Source organism: Vanellus vanellus (genome assembly GCF_965231255.1).
Source record: "Vanellus vanellus genome assembly, chromosome: 1".
NCBI lineage: Eukaryota > Metazoa > Chordata > Aves > Charadriiformes > Charadriidae > Vanellus > Vanellus vanellus.
In genome coordinates, this window is record NC_138905.1 from 55,619,761 (window position 1) to 55,643,529 (window position 23,769).

The 23,769-nt window shown below is 42.0% G+C and overlaps 1 protein-coding gene across 1 annotated transcript in view; it reads right to left on the minus strand.

The window, feature by feature from the left end:
* Positions 1-21,941, minus strand: part of GUCY2C (guanylate cyclase 2C) — a gene marked incomplete at both ends in the record, with an annotated part of 45,253 nt that extends 23,312 nt beyond the window's left edge. The window contains 11 exons of the mRNA XM_082498275.1: positions 1,364-1,445; positions 6,095-6,206; positions 6,641-6,726; positions 8,954-9,089; positions 10,287-10,401; positions 13,059-13,155; positions 14,020-14,141; positions 17,431-17,646; positions 19,306-19,373; positions 20,693-20,805; positions 21,734-21,941. Of these exons, the coding sequence (XP_082354401.1) occupies positions 1,364-1,445; positions 6,095-6,206; positions 6,641-6,726; positions 8,954-9,089; positions 10,287-10,401; positions 13,059-13,155; positions 14,020-14,141; positions 17,431-17,646; positions 19,306-19,373; positions 20,693-20,805; positions 21,734-21,941 (1,355 nt within the window). The remainder of the gene's footprint in view (positions 1-1,363; positions 1,446-6,094; positions 6,207-6,640; positions 6,727-8,953; positions 9,090-10,286; positions 10,402-13,058; positions 13,156-14,019; positions 14,142-17,430; positions 17,647-19,305; positions 19,374-20,692; positions 20,806-21,733) is intronic.
* Positions 21,942-23,769: the final 1,828 nt, after the last annotated feature.

The following is a 23,769-nucleotide window of genomic DNA, read 5'->3' on the forward strand; positions in this document are numbered from 1 at the left end:
AATATTTAGTTATGTGCTTTTCAGAACTTTGCCTTTTTTCTTAGTAGTCAGAATTACACGGGGAGGTGTGGAATAGTTCAAGTGTCCTAGAAAGTTTAAAGAAGGATATATAGAAGGAATAATGAGGCATTTTGCTCATTTTCATAGCTGAGTCTCTCTTCCCCTTTGCTTGTTAGGGGACAATCTTTGGTAGCAATTATATTGGAGAAGTTTGCTATTATTTCAACACTAAAAGGGCAAGCTTTTTTTTCCAAAGATGTCCTCAGCAATCTCTTCTATATTTGATGTTTGGGAATATTACAGTGATATGTATACAATATTAATCTAATCATCTTGAGGTTTTATGCATTTGCATAAAAGAAGTCCAAAGTGTCTCCATACAAATTTGTATCAATCTTCATAGCCATTACAAACTTCACCCGTTTATATGTTAATGCCTAGATACGACAACGATTAGCTCTTTCATTTCGTGAGTACAACTCGATGTATGAGTTATATACCTTCATCTTTGATTTTTCCCTTGTGAAAAGCTTTAGTTTGCAAGGCAGATTGGTCCACTCAAAATAAGAGAGCCTGGGTAGCAGCTGTTTCTAATCAAGTTTTCTTAAGACTGGATTTTCTCACTTTTTCTGAAGTTCTGTGATATATAGCAAAGAGGGATGCTGAGCTACTGAAAACAGATGCACAGAAAGACAATTTTTTTAAATATGGAAGAAAACCATATACTTTGAAAATGGGGTGGCATTTCTTCCAGCAAAAGGATACATCATTGATTTGTATTTCTTCTTTTTCCATCATGATAAAGCTGAACTTGTGTTATACTTATGAAATTCTAGCTGTTAGAAAAGTTGGTATGTGAGAAGTTGAACTGAGTCAGAGGAAGCTGAAAGACAGGACGGATCCATGCATTGAAAACGTCAAAACCTTGTGGTGTTTTGATTGCTACAGTGACTCAAGACAAATGCCTCCTTCTAGACTGAACTTTTATGTCACCAACAGGTTAAAGAAACATAAGTGAACCCCAAGTAAGCTAAAGATGGGCAGTAAGCTAAAGATGGGCAGTAAGCAGAAAAAGTCTGATGATTGGTTTGAGACATATGTGGCTGTGTATGTATAGGAATCAGAGCTTTTTAGCAGATGCAAAAACTCTGAGCCTTACTGCATCTTCTCCCTTGATTATTAACCTGACATAACAACACTATGGATGCAAACACTACTTGTCATATACTGAAGGGTTCACACTGAGGGCAACCACCCAGGTATGTAAGGTAAGGTAATGAAAGGCTCTTTAAGGAGAGATCAAAGGCAGTGCCCTAGGAGGAAAACTATTCAAGCACAAACAGAGGGCCAAAGGGGGTGGTACCTTAGAATCAGCAAAGAGATGATCAGAACCAGAATCACAATTCCCGTGAGTGTAAAGACAGCAATGGTCAAGACGTGTGGGCCTGCAGAAAAAAAAATAAATTGGAAAATAAACAACTTGACAGAGGACACTGAAAAACGATATTATATTTAAGAAATTGATAATTTGAGCCAGCACTGTGCCCTTGTGGCCAAGGCCAATGGCATCCTGGGCTGTATTAGAAGGGGGGTGGTTAGCAGATCGAGAGAGGTCCTCATTCCCCTCTACTCTGCCCTGGTGAGACCGCATCTGGAATATTGTGTCCAGTTCTGGGCCCCTCAGTTCAAGAGACACAGAGCTGCTGGAGAGAGTCCAGCGTAGGGCAACTAAGATGATTAAGGGAGTGAAGCATCTCCCTTATGAGGAAAGACTGAGGGAGCTGGGTCTCTTTAGTTTGGAGAAGAGGAGACTGAGGGGTGATCTTATTAGCGTTTATAAATATATAAAGGGGGAATGTCATGAGGATGGAGCCAGGCTCTTCTCAGTAGCAACCAATGATAGGACAAGGGGTAATGGATTCAAGCTGGAACACAAGAGGTTCCACTTAAATTTGAGAAGAAACTTCTTCTCAGTGAGGGTGACAGAGCACTGGAACAGGCTGCCCAGGAAGGTTGTGGAGTCTCCTTCTCTGGAGACATTCAAAACTCACCTGGACGCCTTCCTGTGCAACCTCATCTAGGTGTTCCTGCTCCGACAGGGGGATTGGACTAGATGATCTTTTGAGGTCTCTTCCAATCCCTAGCATACTGTGATACTGTGATACTGTGATACTGTGAAATTACCCTCATCCACACACGTGCCAGTCACAGTAGCTGAGCAGGGGTATTCTTTGGTCACATCCAGACTGAAAGGGTTTGGTAAAGTCCTGCACTGCCTAGAGATAACAAGTGCCTGCCTCTTTCACTGCAAGATGAAGCACGATCTGGAGCAGTGCAGTCTTACATCCCCACCTGAGGCATGGGCACGCTGTAGGGACACCCAGGTGGGAGATGAATTTAACAGCACTAAATCTCACATCAGCTCAGCAGCAGAGTTTCCAGGTGTTCTCCTCTCTTAAAACAAACTAGGACAGCCCAGGAATAAAGCTGACTTTTCTTAGTAACCACATTTTAGAAAACAAAGCAGCCGAATTTCTCCTTTCAATAACTTCTTAAGAGTGGATGGTGGAGGCAAACCTTGGGTACAAATCTCTGTGGGACAGGGATGTAGATTGGGTAAGCAGTTGACCATTTGAAAACAGAGTTGCTGGCAGGCAGGAAACATATTTTTCCCCCAGTATACCCAGGGCTTAATGCAAAATGAACTCTTCATTGACTTCTTTGGATAAAGCTTTCTCTGAACTGGGGAACAAAGGTTTGGTCCCTGTGTGTTTTATCATTAAACACAATACTCAGTGACGACTTTCTGATTCAAGGCTTATAACATATGTCTTTTCCTTTCCAGTCCTGCTGGGTACCCACCCAGTGAGAAAGACATGTGTCTTTGACAGTAAATTTTCCTCAACTACCTATACCATTATCACTCAGAATCTTTACTGATATAATTTGCTTCAGGATGGGATACACCTGAAGACCACAGTTTCCACCCAGAAGTTCATCTGATACAGAGTGCAGCCGTTTGTGGATTTGAAAGAAATTTCTCCAAGACCTTTTTATCCAAGAAGAGGCCAAAATGAAAATCATGGTACAGCTTTTAACATACGCAAACTCTTCAACGTGTTGCATTTGGGTTCTCCCCTTATTGGCCCAGTTGTTTAAAGTGATTCTGTATTTGTTGTAGACAGCTTTGGAGACTGTGGACTCATTTCTGAACACATCTGTAGACACTGTGTTGGGATGACATGTGAGTGGACTCTATTCTTCAATATGAAATTCATATGCTATAGAGGGAAATTAATCTGGTGCAGCACAAAGATGCCAGATTAGTGTCCTTGGAAGCTGCCAGGTGCCAAACAATTTGAAAATCCAGCTGTTTAGGCATCTGAGGACTTAGACCCAAAATCACAGAGCACACGAGGGTCCTAGTCTTGAGCAGGCAGGCAGAACTGTTGAAGCTGGGAACTGATTAAAGGTCGTAATTTTGATTGTCCTAATGTGGAAAAGTGAACTGAAACCTGCCTTGGGTCAGTTCTTGGAGCTCAGGGGTACTGGGAAGGAAAGTTGCGACACTGACTTCCTTTGAAGAGCAACAGGCCGTTAGTCTGGTGGCCACACATCTAGAGTGTACCTACTCTACTGAGCAAGTCTCTCAGGCAAAGAAGGCAGAGGAGAATCTAGTTTCACAGATTGCCCTGTTGGTTCTGGGTAGTAAAGGAGCCGAGCTACTCAGCCTTACTGAGGCTAATGCATTTCTGCATGTGCCCAGGAACAGAAATAAAGGCATACAGGATAAATGATAAAGTGTAAAAATTAACAAATAAATAAAAAGCAACAAGACACACACTAGCTGCCTCCAGAATCAAACACCAGCTGGGCAAGGATTTTGAACATGCCAATGTAAGTGTCTACATCTGACATAGAATCCAGTTTAGGAACTCTGGATTTTGGACCCAGCTTTCTGGCTTTTATTTTTTGTTCTGTTTATCACATCTCCCCGCCTTCTTCCTGTGTGTTCATCCCAGCATCAGCCTCAGGGCCTCCCAGTAACTTAGTATTCATCTGATGCTCCCCATTGAAAACTGTCAGTACTACATTTCCCTCCACCAAGGAAGGGACATTAAGCTCCCACTATAAAACGACACAGACATGAGAATGTGCAAAGCCATTTCCTACGAATTCTCTAAAACTTAAGCTTTGTGAATAGTGGCTTGAGGCTTAACACTCAGCAGGTTGAAGTTGCCCAGGGAAGTGCTGTAGGACCGCAACTTCCCGTTCCTGAGGCTCTGCTACCACCTCCTGGCTCTTAGTATTACGACACACAAAGGGAGAGTGCATCACAAATTGATTGTTTTCGGGTCCTCTGGAACCAGAAACGGTTGTGTATTGAAGGCTGACCTTGTCCGTGTTTAGAGTGAGTGTTCAAACTTTCTGAATAATGGCAAAATGTGAATGAAGCGCCTTTTTTTAAGGGATGCCAGAAGGAAAGAGAGTAGCAGAACTGGGTCAGCTGTTCTCAATTACAGCTTAGGAAAGGAGCGGGGCTCTGGTTGCTGTGTTTGTTCACCTCCCTGGAGTAAAAAACAGATTTCTGGTTGGAAAGTTTTGATTTGCTTTGGCCATACTTAAACTTACATAAACTTTGGCCATAAAAAGTTGCCCTTTAGGGGAATATATTTTTTTACAATCACACTGAAGGAAGGCTTATTTTTAAAAAATGTGAAAACAAAATAATCAAGTGTCTGTGGGAGGTGGTTTTACTTTGATTTAGTATAGCTTGGCTACAGCCAGGCCTTTGTTAAGCACTGAATGTTAAGCTACTAGTTTGTAGACACTGTCTTTCTGCAATTCCCAAACATTTTTCTTTTGCCCTTGTACAGCAACTTCAAACAAGGATATACTCAGGGCAATCTTTTAAAGATGCAGAGGCAGAGATCCTCTGACAACACAGCATGTTGTGGGGACCAAGGGATGAATGAGAATAGGACTGGAGCAACACGGAGAAGGCTGGGGCCAAGCAGCAAGCCCTAATTTGAAGCCATCTGATTTACTTGACTGAGGAATAAAAGTGTTTGAATCCATGCACCACCTTACTGTGAATGAACTTTTAGTTATCAGAAGGTGTTTGTTCCTCCAGTTACTGGTTTGCATTGTAATATTCCCTAGTGGAGGTAAGCAGCACAGCAAACTAATGGAGGCCTTTAGCAGAGACCTTTAACAGCAGCACCTTTGGACACTCGCTGATGGGAATGACTCGGGTTAAAACTAACCCACTGTGCACTAACCCTTGCAACCACCACCACTGGAATAATTTTTATCCTGGATATCATACCCTGAAGAATATACCTTTCCATTGCCACTCACCATGTGGCAGCAGTCTACATGGGGAAACAATCCCAATCTGACAAAGCTGTACTCTGCTATGCTGAATGACAAGGGGGTTCACCTGTTCTATCCAGGAGTCACCAAAAACTCAAAAGAAAAGGAGATGGTGATTTCTGGGATTTCAGATTTAAAGTTTGAGTCGAGACAGAGTAATATCCTAGTTTCCCGTCGTCTTTCTGCAAGAAGCCAACTTGTCTAAGAGACCCCTCCAGAGAAATACCCTGAATCTGCACAGTACTGTGTCCTCTCCCCAGCTCCCTACAACAAGGGTAAAGGGGCAAGCAGAAGCCTCCATGCTGCATCAGCGATACAAAAGTGCAGAGTCAGACAACTTATCATAACCTTAACTCTGCTGTCTTTTCTGAACAGTCTTTCAAACAATTCACACCACCACCATCTTCTAGTGAAGGTTTTATGTTTGGGGGTGACCTCTTCCAAAACATGCCATGGTGTTTTCTCACAATCATTGGTACAGGATGGTGGCTATGAAAGACTTAGTAACGCCTAAACAGAAATGCAGGTTTAGAATTGGGCTGGATGCAGAGAACATGGGGGGCTAGGGCAGGGGAAGGAAAGATACTGTTCTGCCCCCAGCTTCTGGCGTCACTGGCTGGGGACAGCATGCAGGTAGCATGCTGGATTGCACAGCAGGTGGATCTTAGGACTGTGTGATTTGTCTTCGAGGAAGAGGTAGGTTTAATGGGTCTCTCACCAGTTCCTGGAATATCACTGGGCAGCCTGTGGTTCTTCCAGACAAAATCCGGACTGGAAGTTATTACGTCTGTCTTGTTCTTCTGAGTGTTGAAATGCAGAAGAGTTTCAAACTATGCGTGTAGAAGGAAAGAAAGAAAATCAGCAGCTGTACTCTCCCTCTTTTGTCCCTTGCTTCAAACCACCCTTAATACATGTGTTGCCCAAACTCAAAGTAATTCTTGCTCTTTCTGCTACAGCAGTGCATTCCTCAGCTTAGCCGTATGTTTGGCTGCCATATTCTTCCTCATTCCTCCCCTCTCTCTGAAAATAGAGTCACACAGTCCCACCAAATACCAGCTGCACTTCACTTGCTGAATCACCAGATGACATCAATCCCGTCAGCCTCCAGCACACCTCTCATGACTCTCTCCTGGCATACACAACATACCTTGGGACACCACCACTTCTGCTGTGGTTATTTTCATCATTCTTATGCAATAGTACAGAGTACTTTGTTTCTCCTTTCATATATAAGGTTGAACAGTTGCTCTCTGGACATACGTACATGCTCTGCAGTCTGTGACATGTACAGCAGGGTCAAATTGGTATCAATGTCTCCAAATTCATCTAGAGTCACAGGACCCAGTACACCTGCGAACACAAAGGATTAGTCAGAGGGCTCGCATTCTCAGAAACACAAATATGTGGCAGGAAGGATGGGGTAAATAAAAGGATTTCTGCTGCTCAGGATATTTTTCTTCTTCATGTACATGCTAGAATACATATCAGCTTGGTGTGGCGCTACTTCTCCCTTAATAGCATGCTACATTTTCTCTACAAAATCCAATAAAAGGTGTTGAACTGGCTGCACTGAAGAGAGTCTCCCTCTAGCTACAGAAAAATATATTTGTCAGCTTTCTTCAGCATACCAAGAATGTCAGAGTAACCTCCCTTGTAGGGACCATTTGAGAAGTGAGAAGGGAAATTGCCTGTTTCCACCTGCAGTTTGGATCTATCAGCAAGAAAGGAAATACAGGGATACTTTCATTCCTCTTACTCTTCCGAGAGCTATCTGCTTGGCTCTAATAATATTATTTTAACCAGGTTCTTTTTCCCTTTAACCTCCTGCGTCTGTATGTCAGCAAATGTGCAGATTGAGAAATTGCCTATGTGGCATATTCCAAGGATTTTGAGGTGGAACTTCCTAAGTCCCTCAGCGTGACTTGACTTTGCTCTCATGAAGTCAGTCATTTCAACAAGAGCACAAGCTTAGCCAATAGCCACCACTCCTGAAAGCCTCACCTTTTCACAAGTCTTTTTGATCAGTTTCAGACTGCTCTTTTGCTGCTGTTGCTGATGACTTACTTTATTTTTCCTGAAGTTCATCATCATCATTATTTTAGTTTGGGAATTACCTTCTCCTTTTTCACCTCAAAAACTGATGCTAAGTTTTTCATGGCCCAGCTTCTTAATATCAAAATAATTATTGTATGAATTCCCTACTCTACCAGCCTCCAGCACATCAAAGAATGAAGGTGGTTCAACACCTTTCACTTTTAGGATTACCTTTATAAACTGAACCTATAACTAATATGGAGCATTACAGTGCAAACTTTATTTTGGATAAGTAAATAAGTTTGTGCAACTTACCTTTCAAATTTAAAGTGTAACTGAGGAAATGAGTTTACTCATTCAAAAAAGGTTGCTGTCTCCAGGAGGAATTACTAAACTATATTTTGCTAGGTTTGGGATACCATGGTTAAAGTAAAAATAAGCCCAAAATCTGCTAGGCCATATTAGGAAAATCTGGGAAACTTCTACACGTGTATTGTCTGAAAGCAGGTGGGACATAAACACAAAGCTTTGTGTCATCATTTTGTTGGTACAGATCTCTGATGCAAAGTAACAGATGGGGCTTTGCCCCTAAAGAAGTAATGTTGTCACTTCTTTGTGTCAGTCTTGCCTCTGTCTTTTCCTAATGATTGAATTCTGTGATTTTAAGCCCGTGGCCTACAAAAGCCCACTGATGCTAGACAACCTGTGAGAGGAACAAGAAAGTTGACTAAGAAGAGCCATCCCATTGCCAGCTGGCTTACACTCCCACTGTAGGCACCCAGGTCTGTGATGGCTTTGTAAACTGCAAAAAGGTTGAAACTACTTCATTAAAGTTTAGCTAAAGTGGACTTCAGAGTCATTTTGAACATCAATCATGTTTCATATGTACTGGCCTGAAGTCAAGACTAGACATTTGGGGGAAAGCTTGGAAGTGCCACTGTCACAAATTAACAACCTGAATGCCAGATTGTCTCTGGAGGAAGAATGGACCCTGAAACCCACCTGTGTGCTTTACTCTTCTAGCTCGTTTCTCATTCTCCAAATAGTCTCCCTGTAGGGAGTTCAGCCCTTTATCAAAAGAATGACACCAGCTTCAGGTCCTTGTCCCTGTCCTCCACCTCTACTGACTGGGAAGCTGTCTCTCTTCCTTCCCCCACCCCTCCTTAGGCAGCAATTTTCTTTAAATATGCTTTGTACTTCAAAGCACCAGGAAAAAAACAACAGCCCAGAAGGAAGTCTGGTCCTCAATCAGTCTGTTGCTAATTGCAATGTTTCAAATGATTGTCATTTTGACTTTCTACCTCTTCTGTGTTGCATGCACTGAGGTATCCATGTGCATGACTGCTATGTAGTACTTCTGCTAATAGTGAAGATAACATGCTTGGAAAAAAATGATAGAAAGAGAAAAAAGAGTGGGAATAAAACTCATTGAAGGGCTTGGGCTTGTTTAGTGTAGAAGTGACTTATCCTAAGAGTGCTTAAAAACTAATTTCTTTCCCCTCATCGATTTAGTGAACCCTGCACAGGACTGTACTTTTTTTACCTTCAAAAGTGGTATTTCGGAATTCATTGATGAAACTGAGAGGTGATACTGGGCGCTCGGAGAAAATAAATTTCTTCAGAATATGTCCAAATAGCAAGACTGCATTAAAATAGCCAACAACAAAGTCATCTTCCATCTAGAACAGGAGAAAAAGAAAAATGGCAATTTGAGAGTTCATGATTCTGCCTTAAAGTGACCATATATTTGGTGGTGTCCATTTGGAAAAAACTCCAGCATGGAAGATCAGAATCTGCTGAACACAGAGTGAGTAAATGGACAATGCCACATCAGCGTTCTCACTTAGAAATGTAAAGGTAAACAAAATCTATTTTTGGCCTATGAAGACAGGGTTGTGTTGAAAATTTAAGAGGCCAATGCAAAGCTCTGGTGCAAAAGATTCGAGAAATCCTACATTGTAGGTTCCAAGCAGGTCTGCTCAGTCTGATCCAAAGCCCCTGATTTTGGATTAGACTTTCTCTGCAGATAATCCAGTGTGGTGCCAGCAAGTCTGGGCTTCCAGATGGCCACAGCTCAGGGGCAAGGAGCTGTGCCAGAATTTCCAGCAGCCTACCATAGAGCTGGCACCCAAAAAGCATTGAGCCCAGCCTGAGGGATCTGCAGGCCCTGTAAATCCAGCCAGAAGCTTCAGGCTGCCTGCTGGAGAGCTGAAGCTCAAAGCCACAAATCCTGAAAGGAAGTCTACATGGAGAGCCTGGTTCCTGGGCAGACGGCAGGAGTATCAGTTTCACTAAGCAGATAAAGGGTTTGCATAGTTTCTGCTTTTCAGGAAATTAAAAAACACGTATTTCCTACAAAAAAAAAAAAAAAAGTTCCTGTATTTGAAGTTTAACTGGAAAGCTCCTGCACAGAAACAGCAATGGTTGCCACCACTTGTACATACCTGCACACAAAAATCACTCAACAATTATTAGTTCTGAACTTTCCATGCTCACATCTCGATTACACCTATAGATCATCCTTCACTGATGCCTTGCAGCTACGTATAAGATTGTCAGTCACTCAGAAGTGGAGTCAGAAGGCCATGTACCTACAAGTCTCCCTCACGCTGTGTGAACATGACACTTGCAGACCAAATTAAAAGCTTGAGTTGAACTTCACAAAGCAGGAATATGAGAGTCTGCATGTTTGCCTTATGATTTTATATTTTTGCATCATTACAGCAGGACAAAATGTCATCCTGCAATAATGTAAGAAAATATCAGCATAGGAGGATGATGGGGGATGATTACAGCTGTGTTTTTAGTTTTCATTTCCTAGCGCATGAACATGAACAAACTGAATGTAATAATCAGATATAAAATAGTGTGGTTACCAAGATGTCGTCCTCAGTCGTTAAGGTATTCAAGCTGTAATTAGCTGGTGGCAGAGTCAGGACAATTACATTCTGCATGTAATGGGCTGAGTCTTTGTTCCTGAAGTACATGTTACTGCAAAGCAAAGCATAACAACCCATGAACCATCAGCAACAGGGGCAGTGGTAACCATGACAGAATCACTCTCATCTCCTCAGTGGCACTGTTATTTAACAGGTTAAAACAGTAGTTCTAAAAATAAAATTTCATCGTGGACAGAATTCTTCGTGTTGTTCATTCCCTGATGCCAGCTTCTGTGCTTAACTACATTAAAAAGTAATACCAAAGAGGTCTGGCAATCTGAAACTCAAAGGTTGCGGTGAATTATTGTTATTATTGTAACTGTTTGGTTTCTGTCCTGTTTATTTCCTCTTCCTTCAAGCAGGAGCTTATTTTTATTAAAACTGAGTCTCTTCTTGGAACCCAGAGTACTGCAATCTGTAGTTTCTTCATGTTATTATGCATGTTTCTGACCTGTCCTGCACTCTTTTGCATGTTCCTCTAATTTTGATATTTCCTGCTAGAATTGATCACAGCAGGATTTGTACTAAGAGCATTCACCAGGAGGGCATGAAACAATCGGAGAGGTGCAGAGAGCAGCTTATTGATTTATTTGGTTACTTCAGTGAGCTAGGAAAATCAGAGGAAACTATGTGAACTTGAAAACTATGCTAAGACAAGCAGAAAATGTTGTAGTTTTCAGGTATCTTTGGTTTCATCACCCTGACAGGCCATCTGGAAGTGCTTAGCAGACTGGCAACCACTGGATTCATACGTTACTGAGGAATTTAGCAATAGATATGAGTGACAAGTGGCAGCATCTGTCATTGCTATAGCTAGATTGATTAAAAAAAATAATTGTATGAGCCTTCTCTCATTATTCATGTTTGATCATCCTTTTATTTTTTCAGTCAGTACCATATTAAGAATTTTTGGAGACCACAGGCTCCGCTCCACGACCATCAGATGGGATCCTCCCACCAAAGCCCTGTCCCTGCTTTTCCCCAAACCTTCTGACTTTTACATTCCACTTTTCACCCTGAAGAATTTCAAAGTGCTTTTCATTCAGGCTTGGAATGATTTAGCCAGGTGAAAAGGAAACTTCATTAGATTCCACCAGACTGGATAATCCTACAGAATTCCACCTCCCCTGAGGGAGGTTTAAACACCGTGTTTGTGTTCTGGCTGCCAGAGTGCTCAGAGCTGAAGAAAATGCAAACCCATCACTTTGTCTGAGGGACTTGACTCCTGGAGAAGCATGGGACCTTGCCTACTGTCTTCTCCTACAGCTTGAGTTCTGATCTAACACATGTATTTGAGAACATGATTTGAGATGTTCAGCAAAATCAGGGGTATGTAGCAAATTTAAGGAGGGCAGCACATAAAATGGGCTGAGGCAGCTGGGTGCATCCAAAGGATGCATATCACAGCAGAGAAGCCCCTAATCGCCCTCACCTATTGTGAGGCAACAATTATACATGCAATACCAGTAAGTAAAAGCACTCACATACATAGTCCCCATTTGCAAATAAACAGGAATTGTGGCCACTTGCCTGAGGAAAAGTAACTGGGAATTCCTAGTGCCTGGATAAAGTGGTGGAAAGTCTAAAGCTCTTAGAGGCACTTCTGAAAAATGTATGTGGTGAACTTGAAAGTGTATAGGACAGAGCAGATAGTGTTAGAACTTGAACCACAGGCTCCAGTTTGGACCCACAGGTGAAATGACTGAAGTGATTAATCCAAAGTGCCTCAGCCCTGTCCTTGCAAGGTCAGAGTTAGACACGAGGGCTGGGAAGTCCCACAGGCCCTGGAAGTTCATGGATTCTTTTGACACCTCAACAGTGAAATAAGTAAGATTGAGATATGGGCACATACATTTGCCTTGTGATCATCCATACCATTAAGCTGCCAGCACAGTCCCAGGCATAGTTTTGGTCTAGGCCAACTAGCTTTCTCCCAGACTGTGACTTGCTATGGTGACCGAAGCCATACCCAAAAAGCAGTTTGGGCATCTACACTGAGCTGTATGGATGTGAGCTGTCTGGTGTCACTTAGGCTTAGGGAATGAGATCAGCTCTCTGTCCATGTATACAGATAAAGCTTTTGAGGCTGCCATTGATAAGGCCAGTTTATATCAGTCATCATCTATAAAGATTTTGCAATTAGTAATATCAAGATGAAATTGAACAACAGAAAACTTAGGTTGTATACTAAGAAACGTCTCTGAAAAGTTAGGTTTATGTAGTTAGATGTTGAAGAGACAGTTATAAAGTGGAAGAGACAGTTGTAACACTGAATCATTTACGAATGGAATAAACAGAGCCTAGAAAAATATACTGTAAGCCACATTTACATAATTCTCTGGTTGGGCAGAGTGTATGAAAAACGTACAATATCTCATATGAACAGCTCATGACCATTCTGACTTCAGACTCTGTGGTTCTCTCATGGCTTCCTACACTGAGGAGTCCATAGGATGACATTAACCCTACCTGCTCTGTCACTGCCTTAGAAAAATATTACATTAACTAAAGGGGATGTTGTAGAGGATGTGCCACAAATTAAACACTAAGCAGCTTAGATAAATAGCAAGACATGAGGAAAGACGGCAATGGAAAACATTTTGTGAGAGAGCATTTCTTCCACAAAACAGTTCCACTCAGACTATTTCCATTATGTCTATCCTTCAGCAAACTGCAGAGAAAAGAGGAAAAGAAAAAGTAATACTTTACTTGAAGAGATCTATCAGGATGATAACGATGTCCTTATCCACTTCCCCCGTCCCTAGGTCTGTGCTGACATCAGCTGGAGAGCCACACATGATGATCACTACAGATTGGGCAAAAATGGAGACAGATTGGTGGAAGGTACAGGCAAGAAGAGGACATGTGCCTGCTCCCCCATGCTTGAGTAGCCGGCAGTAGCACAATGCCAGGATAAGCCACATCACCCAGCCCATCACCTGTGCTGGGACCCAGGCACAGAGCTACAGCCTCTCTGCAGTGAGACTGGGATATTTGAGGGAAAGTGGTAAAAGGTGCCTCAACACCTGCACCGTTTTCTGTCTGGTTGTACCAGAGCACTACCATTATCTCACTCAAATAAGCATTAGCAGTTCTGATGCCATACGGGCTACTGAATATGAACATCTCCTAAATTGAATGGCATTCAAGTTTCATTGGCTTACTTATTACTCTCACAGTCACTTGGCCTGCTGATGCCAGGCACTTAGTCTTAGAAGAAGATGAGGTCTTTACTCATCCATTTTTCTAGTTTAGATGGATCACTTCCAGAAGAAGTGCCCCTTGGTGGCACAAATAAGGCCCGTATATGTACCAGCGCTGCAAATACAGGAATGGTAGAGAACTAAGCATCCTTGCAGTATCTAAGGCCCTTCTTAGGAGGAGTTGTGATTCCTGGATTTGTGAATCTTTCACAAAACGGAGCTTGTGCCTAGATGGGATAATTCACTGCTCTGGAACCAGGATGTTCCCCCATATTTTATGGGGATGGCAAGAGGAATCTAGGAACTTTGTGCTGTTTTGTGTTTGCATCCATGTGAAATGGTATGTCCGTGTTTCTCCACCATTTCTGTGGAAAGACGACCCCCAAGATATAACTAAGGGGTAGATCTGGTTTCCCGGGAAAGGCAACTTACCTGCAGGGGGGAGTGCACCCTCAGCCCCCGCTTACCATTGCTTTTCCGGTTTGGATCTTTCACAGTTTTTTTAAGCTGCTCCGAAGTCCTTAAAATCTCCTTGAACTTCAGTATTTCCGAAAAGTGTGTGATTCCAGCCTCTAGCGCATTCATGTACCTGACACAAGGGAGCACAGATATTGTCAGAAAATTGCTAACTCCTCACATTCTCCTAACTAAGTCAAAATGTGAGATAGGCTGTTTACAGCACACAAGAGTGTTTCTAAGGTGGCATGGAACATTTTTTTCTGTAGCAATAGAAGAAAGAAAATCAATACAGGGCATGAAAGACTTAGAAGTGTTTAGAAAGTCACCCAGAGGTATTTGAGCCTGGCTGTACAAAGGATGGGTTTGGAGAATACAATGATGTAATAAGACAGTAACAATTAAGAAAAGAAATCAGGGATCTGGGGAAATTACAGTGCAATTAACTGGAAGGAAGAGCCAGGAAGCTCTGCTGTTTTAAGACACCAGTGGTAATCTTAGAAGACACATGTGAAGGTTCAACGAGTAAATGGGATCTGCAGAAAGAACTGACATAAAAAACACGCATGTACCCTGACTGTGAGAGGAGCAAAGGAAAGAAAGTAATAACAAAAAACTGCTATATTGAATCAGTTAAAACGTGAAGGGGAAAAATGAGGACAACAAAAAAAACAACAAAGTGAGTAAAACCTAGGTAAAAGATTAAGAAAAACCAGCCAACTCCGAAATCCTACTCTTGCCTCAACATGTTGTGTCTGAGAAGAGACATTATGTTTGATATAAAGTTAATGCAGAGGGAAAACTCTTTGTTTTCAAACTGTTTAACTTTTGATCTAGCAACACTGAGATCCCAGTCCTATAAACTACTAAATATCTCTTGTGTCCCTTTTTTTTTCAGGACCAGAATTATTAACCATTTATTTACAGGAACATGTGCATAGTTGAGACATAACCTGATTTTGTTAGCACTTTGGGTATTCACTTATTTTTATACATATATGGGGAAAACAATTAGCCCGTACAGTATAATTTCTGCTTTAGCAAAAAGGGATTTTTAAAATTAGACAGTTCAAAAGCTTTCAAGCTGACATTTTCTATTAAAGCAGAATGAGACAAATTTTTGTAATGATATCAGGATGAAAATGGGCAGAGATACAAAATCAATTTTTTGTTAATTCAACAATAAAGAAAAGGAGTTTGAACAATTCCAAAGTCATAAAGAAGGTCCTGAACAGAAGTATTAATAAAGACAAGCTAAGAAATACTTGGGAAATAACTTACATGCATTGACTTACCTGAAAGGTATGAAACCTAAAGGATTAAAGGAATTTAGCTAAAGTGTGTGTAGTGCTTTGGCAATTATAGCTGCAAACATGGAAAAATAGGGACTGTAGTAAGAGATAAGTGAAGTGCACTGATGTTTCAAAGCATCAAAGAGAGGTAATCATAGCAATTACATCATGCGATCAAGTTGCTACCTATATATATATACTTATGCCAATGATACCAAGCTGTTTGGTGAGGTAGACACGCTAGAGGGGAGGGATGCCATCCAGAGGGACCTGGACAGGGTGGAGAGGTGGGCCCAAGCCAACCTCATGAAGTTCAACAAGGCCAAGTGCAAGGTTCTACATCTGGGTCGGGGCAATCCCAAGCACAAATACAGGCTCGGCAGGGAATGGCTGGAGAGCAGCCCTGAGGAGAAGCACCTGGGTGTGCTGATTGACGAGAAGCTCAACATGAGCCAGCAATGTGCGATCGCAGCCCAAAAGGCTAATCGTATCCTGGGCTGCATCAGAAGTGTGGCCAGCAGGTCAAGGGAGGTGATTCTTCCCCTCTGCTCTACGCTTTGTGAGACCCCCACCTGGAGTACTGCATCCAGCTCTGGAGTCCCCAACATAAGAAGGACATGGACATGCTGGAGCGCATCCAGAGGAGGGCCACAAGCATGATCCAAGGGCTGGAGCACCTCTCCTACGAGGAGAGGCTGAAAGACTTGGGGCTGTTCAGCCTGGAGAAGAGAAGGCTCCGAGGAGATCTTATTGCAGCCTTCCAGTACCTAAAGGGGGCCTACAGGAGAGCTGGGGAAGAACTTTTTACGAGGGCATGTAGTGATAGGATGAGGGGGAATGGCTTCAAACTGGAAGAGGGCAGGTTTAGATTAAACATTAGGAAGAAATTTTTCACTTTGAGGGTGGTAAGGCACTGGCACAGGTTGCCCAGAGAGGCTGTTGAGGCCTCATCCCTGGAGGTGTTCAAGGCCAGGCTGGACGTGGCCTTGGGCAACCTGGTGTAGTGGGAGGTGTCCCTGTCTATGGCAGGGGGGTTGGAACTCAATGATCTTCAAGGTCCTTTCCAACCTAAACTATTCTATGATTCTGTGATTCTATACTAAAAAAAAAAAAAAAAGGACGAAGCAATAAAAGTCCCTAAATATTTACAAAACAGTGAATTGGAGATTGGGTTTTAGTCCCCTTAATTCAGAAAAAAAAAATCAATTCTGTATACAAAATATTTTGTAAGTACGTGCTTTTATCACTCTGAAGCCAATACAGTCATAAATTTTGCTTAAAATTCTGCAAATTCCTCAGGCTGTGAATTGGAAAGATAAATAATAGTTATTTCCATGAATTCTTGGCTGCCTTTGAGCTCAATTTATAAAATTAGTAGGAGAAATTTGATTTTTTTTTAATTAATCAGCATTCCCAAAATTGGGGAAAAAAAATTCAAAGGAGCATAGAAACATTCACATGAGCTGAAAACTAAATAAGAGTGAATAATAGAAGAGTAATGATAAATATCAGTATATTAAAGAGTCTATTTGACTAAAAACAGCCTTTGATTTTAGGCATGGAGAAAACTCAACATTCTTGACAATGAAGCACAGGCTGATGTTTCAGGTCAGAAAGTGAAAACTGTCTCCTTTGCTCCAAACTGGTGAGAGCATAGCTTAAACTCTGCAATCATTGGGGGTCATTTTTGTCAAAAAATATACAGTTTGAACTTTTGAAATGTTTTGGAGTAACGATAGTGCCCACAGATTGAAGCCATTAATGTGGAGAAACATTACATGAGCTTGATAAGACCCCTGATTTAAAAAGGCATCTATAGAGAGCCCAATGGAGGACCCTCTCATGTCACACTGTTTACATCAAGGCTGCAGTGAACACGTATTTCCAGCAGGGACAACATGTGGGCTAGGCTGTCCACAAGAAAAGCCAAGGCTTGAGAACAGTTAAAAGCAGGCTGCGTGAAACATTCACATATGCAGAACGGCTAAAAGGTATAATTAATCTTTTCCTTCTCTCATTCCTTGGTAGCTGTAAGGCATCTCCCAAACCCTAGGACTTGAAGGACAGCTTGTAGGAACCATGTCCGAGGAGTTTATCAATAGCCGGCTCAGAGGTGGATCCCAATCTTACCAGAGGCACGGCTCCGAGTTTTCGTTCCTCTTGTAAATGTAGGCAGATTCCCAGGTTGTGGTTTTGAATGGCAGCTGAGATTCTTTCCAAAAATGATAGAAGAATTCATTCACTTTCCTGGCTGGGGTCAGAAGGCGGGTTAAGTTTACTTTGTAGTCACAGGACAGTCCAAAACTCCCTACAGAGATCAGAGGCATGCTCAGTATTGTTTCAACTCTGAAGGGAGAGACAAGAGGACAAGTCTGAACGGATTGCTGTCACACCAAGGCAGCTACCACATGATTCCCATCCTCAGCGCCCTCTCCTCTGGTGCCTTGCGTTAGTTTAACAGCAATTTGAACCTGAAACAGAAAGCTCCTCAAGAACACAAACAGATTTCAAGTCAGTATTGGCACCGAAAAGCCCTGTTGAACTGGTCCAGGCAGCTTCTCTCAGTGCCGCCAATTCCCCGCGCCCTTTTGGGTACCATGCACCATTTCAGCCCAAGGGCTGTGACAGGAGTCCAAAGGCTCAAGGACCCATCCGATTCTGCTCCCCGGCTGCTATTAACATGGGGTGGGTTTGATCTCTTTATTGGGGTAGTGCTGGAGGGTGACAGCTTTTTGCCATCAAAAAAAGCTTCACTCCTACAACCCAAAGTCTTTTAGTTTCGCTATGGCATATTTTAGAAGCTGTACAACAGCAGCAATCAGGGAGAAAAAATAAGGCAACCCTCTGCTGGCAGGCAGTGTGTAAAGTGCTGTAAAGTAAGTCACTTGTTCTGATTTGCAAAGCTATTGCACCAGGGGCAGCTGCCTGTTCTTTAGTGTTCTTCATTGCTTTGCATAAACTTCCGCTATTCATACTTTTTACTGGTTTAACTGTGTCAGAGTCCGAGGAAAAGACTTTGGCATCATTCGGGGCAGCTCCATATCCAGCAGATAGAAAAGCAAACATAAAGTTAGGAGGCTCAATGAATAAAATGGGGTATATTGCATAATATTTTGCCACGGTCCTATACATATGTAGGACCTTTTGATCTTCTGTAAATTAATTACATGTGTTCACCAGTAACACTGTATTCACTTCTCATCATGCCACTCAAAGAAAAGTATAGAGCTAAAAGCAAATAAAGCTTGAGGTAAAAGTGTCTCAATCTTCTCAGTATCTCTCAGTGAAGCTAGAAAGGCTACCAGAGTTTACATGGGTAACAATACGGATTTGTATGTCATGACTGATGGGGTTTTTCAATGGATTTATGCTAGAAGTCCGCAGCTTCAGCTTACATTTTTCCTAATATCTGAGAATGAACATAGTAATGAATAATGTAATAGAGAATAGAATTATACAGGTTCCTGTATAATATGATAGTAGAGAGACTCGTTCTTCAGGAATGCTTCTTGAGGCAGAAGACATGATGAAACTGGCTGCTCCCTATCTAAACACTCTTTACTAAAGATGGTTGGGGGTTTTGGATCTTCTCTTGACACACGTAACTCGGGCCCTTCTCAATGGCTGAACACCCACCCAGCAGGACCCCTGTTGCTGCAGTGCTGCGATGTCTGCATGCCTCAAGCTAACAGCTCTTTCCTGCTGCAGTTGCTGAAGAGCTCAGTCTTTTGAGCCCTCAATCAACCAATTAACTTACTGTCAGCAATTAAAGAAGTTTCACTACTAGCAATGGGATTTCATCAATGGGCTTTGGAAGGGGATTTTCTTCTCTCTACCAAACATAGTGGTTATGCATAAGAGTCTTACTGGCTTGGCTGTAGACCTCAACTTGTCTGATATATCCTAAACCCCAATGTCTCTGCTGGCTTCTTGTACACAAAACAACTTTGTTCATCAGATGATATCTTTAGCATCACAATATTAGGGGGAAGAGGCAGTACTTACGAGACCATTTGGTAGGTGGCATAAGTGCAAGCCGGTCCTATGACAACACAGCCAAGTTTGCCAGTATTCTGCAAGGGATCAGAAAGGGTCAGTAGTGGGGACAGTGCAAAGGACTGGTAGAGAGAGGAGGATGGGAGAAAAAAAGAAAACTTTAGAATTTGAGAAGGAGTCACAGAAGTTACAGAGCAAAAGCAAGAATAGAGTAGCAAAGGAGCTACAGAAAGATTTAAAGGACAAACTCAGAGTGAAGGAGGGAGGAATCACAAAAAGCTAAGAAAAGGCAGGGGACAGAATAATGCCTATGAGTATGACCTTCATTAAGAGACAGACAGCGAGTTAGAATTAAAATTATCTAATTGTTACAATTGCACATATGAAATTACACACCCCAGCAGTGCTTGCATTTGCAGAGGACAGAGGGGTTGGAATTGCAAAACACCATCTAACAGAAAAACAATTAGTTATATGCATATGAAGCTTGTATGAAAAAAAATCCTTCCGTGACCACTAAATGGGGCCTGGCCAGTAGCTTTGTGTGTCATGAGGGACTTCTTAACAAAGACTATAGCATGTGCTCATGCATTGGTAGATTTGAGAATTCACATTAGATTGGCAAAGCTTCACTCAGAGGTGACAGTTATTAGACATGAGAAAAGCCACCAAAACATGGCTTCTTGTAAGGCAGCAATTCTAACCGAAGTTTTTCCCCGTATTAAGGTATTTATATAGTTTCTCCCACGTGACTTCTGTGATTTCTACTGAGAAGTGAGCATTTCATCTTTGCCCTCTGGGCATAGTTCCGTACACATTTCTTTGGTATCAGTGCCAGCTTAATAACCTCTCTGCCCACATGTTCCCATCCTTGCACAGCTCTCTCCTTTGTGTATTTGTGTAAACTGATGGTGAATCAGACCAGGATCTGATCCAGTTGGAAATGGACCTTTTTTGCTCTGCTTGGGCTGTTCAAGTGTTTGGGTTTGGGGTTAGTTTTTCTGGTTGGTTGTTGGGATTTTTTTAATAGATTTCTTTGGCTATGTGGCCACACAAAGAGCTGTGTAGATATATAAAAGAGGACAACTTCAGCACAGGAAAATGAGCCTGAAGCGGAAGACTGCTTTAGCTGGCAATGCCATGAAATGGCTGATGACAGCCTCCAGGAAGCATTCAAAGAATCTCTCTCTAGTATTCGCCTGCTTCTCTTCACAAAACGTAGAGGAGCGTTATCTCTTTGAAAGCTTCACTTCCTTGTCAAATTTGTTTGGAACTGAACCACAGGATAAAAAGTTAGTAAGGAAAGACAGAGACACACATGCACACGCGCGCACACACGGAAAGAAAAAAAGTCTTGTCTTCTTAGGAAATCAACTTAAAGAAGCCTGCTACTCACATAAATTTCCCTGATGAGCTCCACACCTTCACAGGTGCTGGTACGACAGCCTTGTGAGACATAGAGTGATGAGGTAAAGTTGTGGAAGGTGGCATTGACTGTAACATTTGCTCCTGTAATGCAAACATAAAAGTATATAACATCATGAGTTGCAGATAACCACTAATACACTGTATCCCCCTTCTTCTGACACGGGTCTGAGCAGTCTTATGCTAGGATGTCTCCCACTAAAAAGCTGCTAGAAAGTCCACCTACCACCTAACCCCCACCACTTAGGACGAGACTGTAAAATTTGCTCCCCTGTGGACTGCTGACTTTTGCTGAGTGTTAGTACTTTCAGTATAAAGTACTTTTAATGTTGGCCGTTATTTGAAACATTTTTAAGGCTCTGTAGGAAGTAACCAAGTGACCACTTTCCAATAAAATTGGACAAAATCTCTTCAACTAGAGGGCAGAAAGGGAATAGTTACCATTTCTTTGGAGCCTCTTTTTCCCATGATATTCTAGAGAGTGACAGTAGATTGGTGATATTGAAAGGAGAGGTAAGATATCAAAATAAATAAAGATATCACCCACAGTGACTCTAAATGAGTAAAAAACATACAGACTGCAGAATCTTCACACTTCAAGTCATAATGTGATCAACAGATGGGGTCAAGAGGAAAATTATTTTCAGAAAATAGAAGCTAATCCAGCCAGGGGAGGAAACAAGGGCATCCCAGTTACTGCACTAGACAGATCACTGGTCTTGTCTGATTCAGTTCAGCAATCCCCATGTTCCCAATCACAACCAAACATCTCCAGAAAAGCACACAGGAAGAGTCTGCCCAAACACCATGAAAGGAAATATGGTTCTACCCATCTGTAGGGCGCTTCTGTTTTTACAGAGGGAAGTCATTATTTCTGTAAGATCTACATAAGGTAAACAGACAGACAAGGAGCCTGTCTGAGGAGCAGTTTGCAGAAGGTCAGATGAGTAGAAAGCTGTGGCACAAAGTCTGACAAGAAACCACAGCAGGAGAGGGATAACAAACACCTTACCTGCCATCTGTAATTCATTTTGTACCCTTTTCAAGGCTTGCTCCACAGCTAATTTCAAATTATCAGTTGATGGGAAGTCCGAGTAATTCATGAGCATCACATTGATCACATAACTGTCGCCGCTACACTTATTTGAACCAACTTGCTGCAGCAGCCAGAGCGAGAAAAGCAAAGGCCAAAGGGCCAGACCCAACATCCGTTGCTTCATCATTGCTCAGTTTAGACCCATTGTGTGTGCTCTCTCTTTTCTTTTTTCTCTTCCAACCCTCTTTCTTTCAGATACTCTACATCGGTTTTGTTCCTGGATAGGACAAAAGAGATCTCCACGCTGTAGATTCAAAGACAGGCTGTACGATCCTTCTCTCAGGCACTTCCCTATCCCCCTCCCTGCCTTCACCTCTGCCCGCCCCTCCGGTGTACTAGGTGGCACTTCTTCTGTTTGTGAAAAACTAGGAACAGCAAAACTCAGGAAAGGAGAGAGGCTAAAGGTTGCTGTGAATGTTTGCTCATGGAAAGGCTAAGGCTATAAAACTGAAGCATTACCTGAAACCTTGCCTGATAAGGGCACTAACTCTTCATCACAGGGATGAGCTGAGAGAAGGAATGGGAGGGGACAAATGGACTGTAAAGATGACTCTTTAAAATGGAAATAAAATATAAGGTCCGTTAAAGCCTAGAGGAAAACAGATGGTTACTTCATGTTTGCATTACCCTAAATCTCCGTATATTGCCACACCATCTCTACTGGCTGGGCTCATAAATCAAGGGTATATTGTCTTCTGTGATAAGTTACCAATTTCATTCCTTTAGCTTTCACCATCAAAGCACTTTTTGTGTTGGCAAAAATGTCTGACTTGCAGTCTTCCAGACCAAAGCCTTTGTTTCTACTTACAGAGTAGACTCAGCACAAAGCTTGTCCGCTCGTACTCACGCTGCATTGCGCACCAACGTGCCCCAGGTCTGCCTGAGACACATTGCTCCAAAGCAGCACAGGTCTTATTGCCCATACCCACCTTGTCAGACAGCTCCTCAAACTGGGGCCCAACATATTCATACTTTATGTGATGCAACCCTTTGCATCAGGTAAGGATTAGCAAAGCTGAAGGCCACATCTCAGACCTGTGGGACCAAAGCTAAATTGTAAATGGCATTGCTAAAAGGCACACACTAAAGGACACGATGGTATTGTTCCTGGGTAGGTCTCTTGAGCTTTCATGAGTATTTTTCCTGAGAATGGTCTCTGGGAAGGTAGATAGATGAAGGGAAGACAAAAAAACCACAGGACCACAAGGATAAAAGTCTGGACACAAAGGAGAACTGCAAGATAAAAGGAATCAACAAGCAAATTTAAATAAAGTACTGAGTGTGATTGGTCTGAATTTGGGGTGTTTGTGCCTTTCTACAGCAGCTTGTTTTTTCTACTGAAACCTGGACTAAGGCTGTCAGGTAACATTCAGGTTTACTTTTATTACCTTCCTGAAATAATTTTAAGACAAACAAGGAAAATAATCAGCAACACTGTAAGTAACAGTACTTTTAGTATAAAACAGAACTGCAATTCCATGGTTTCTTTCAAAGCCTATATTTAAAAGGTGTTGAATACACTTCAAATATATTTGCACGGACTTTTTACATGATCCTATTTTAATACCAAATGATTATTGCTTGAATGTCTCTTATACCCAACAACAAAGAGAAAATGAGCGAGCATTTAAGAGCAGACCTTGAAGACCTCAGCGTATCTAATCTAGCATTTGTAACTCGTAATACAGTAATTCTAAATTAGCAGTCTGTCATGTAAATATCTGGACTGGTATGGCTGGCTAGAGCCACAGACTAGGAATGGAATATAGCTTTTCACACTGAGATCACATGCTCATCGCTGCCCCATTTTACAGGTATTTACAAAGTCCTTGAAACTTATTCTATATAAGTCAATAAGAGATTTGTCATTAACTTCAGCAGAGCAAGACTTGCCTTTTATACTCTTCTTAGGCTATCGGAGAGAAACAGCAAGCATGGATAATGCAAGTAGA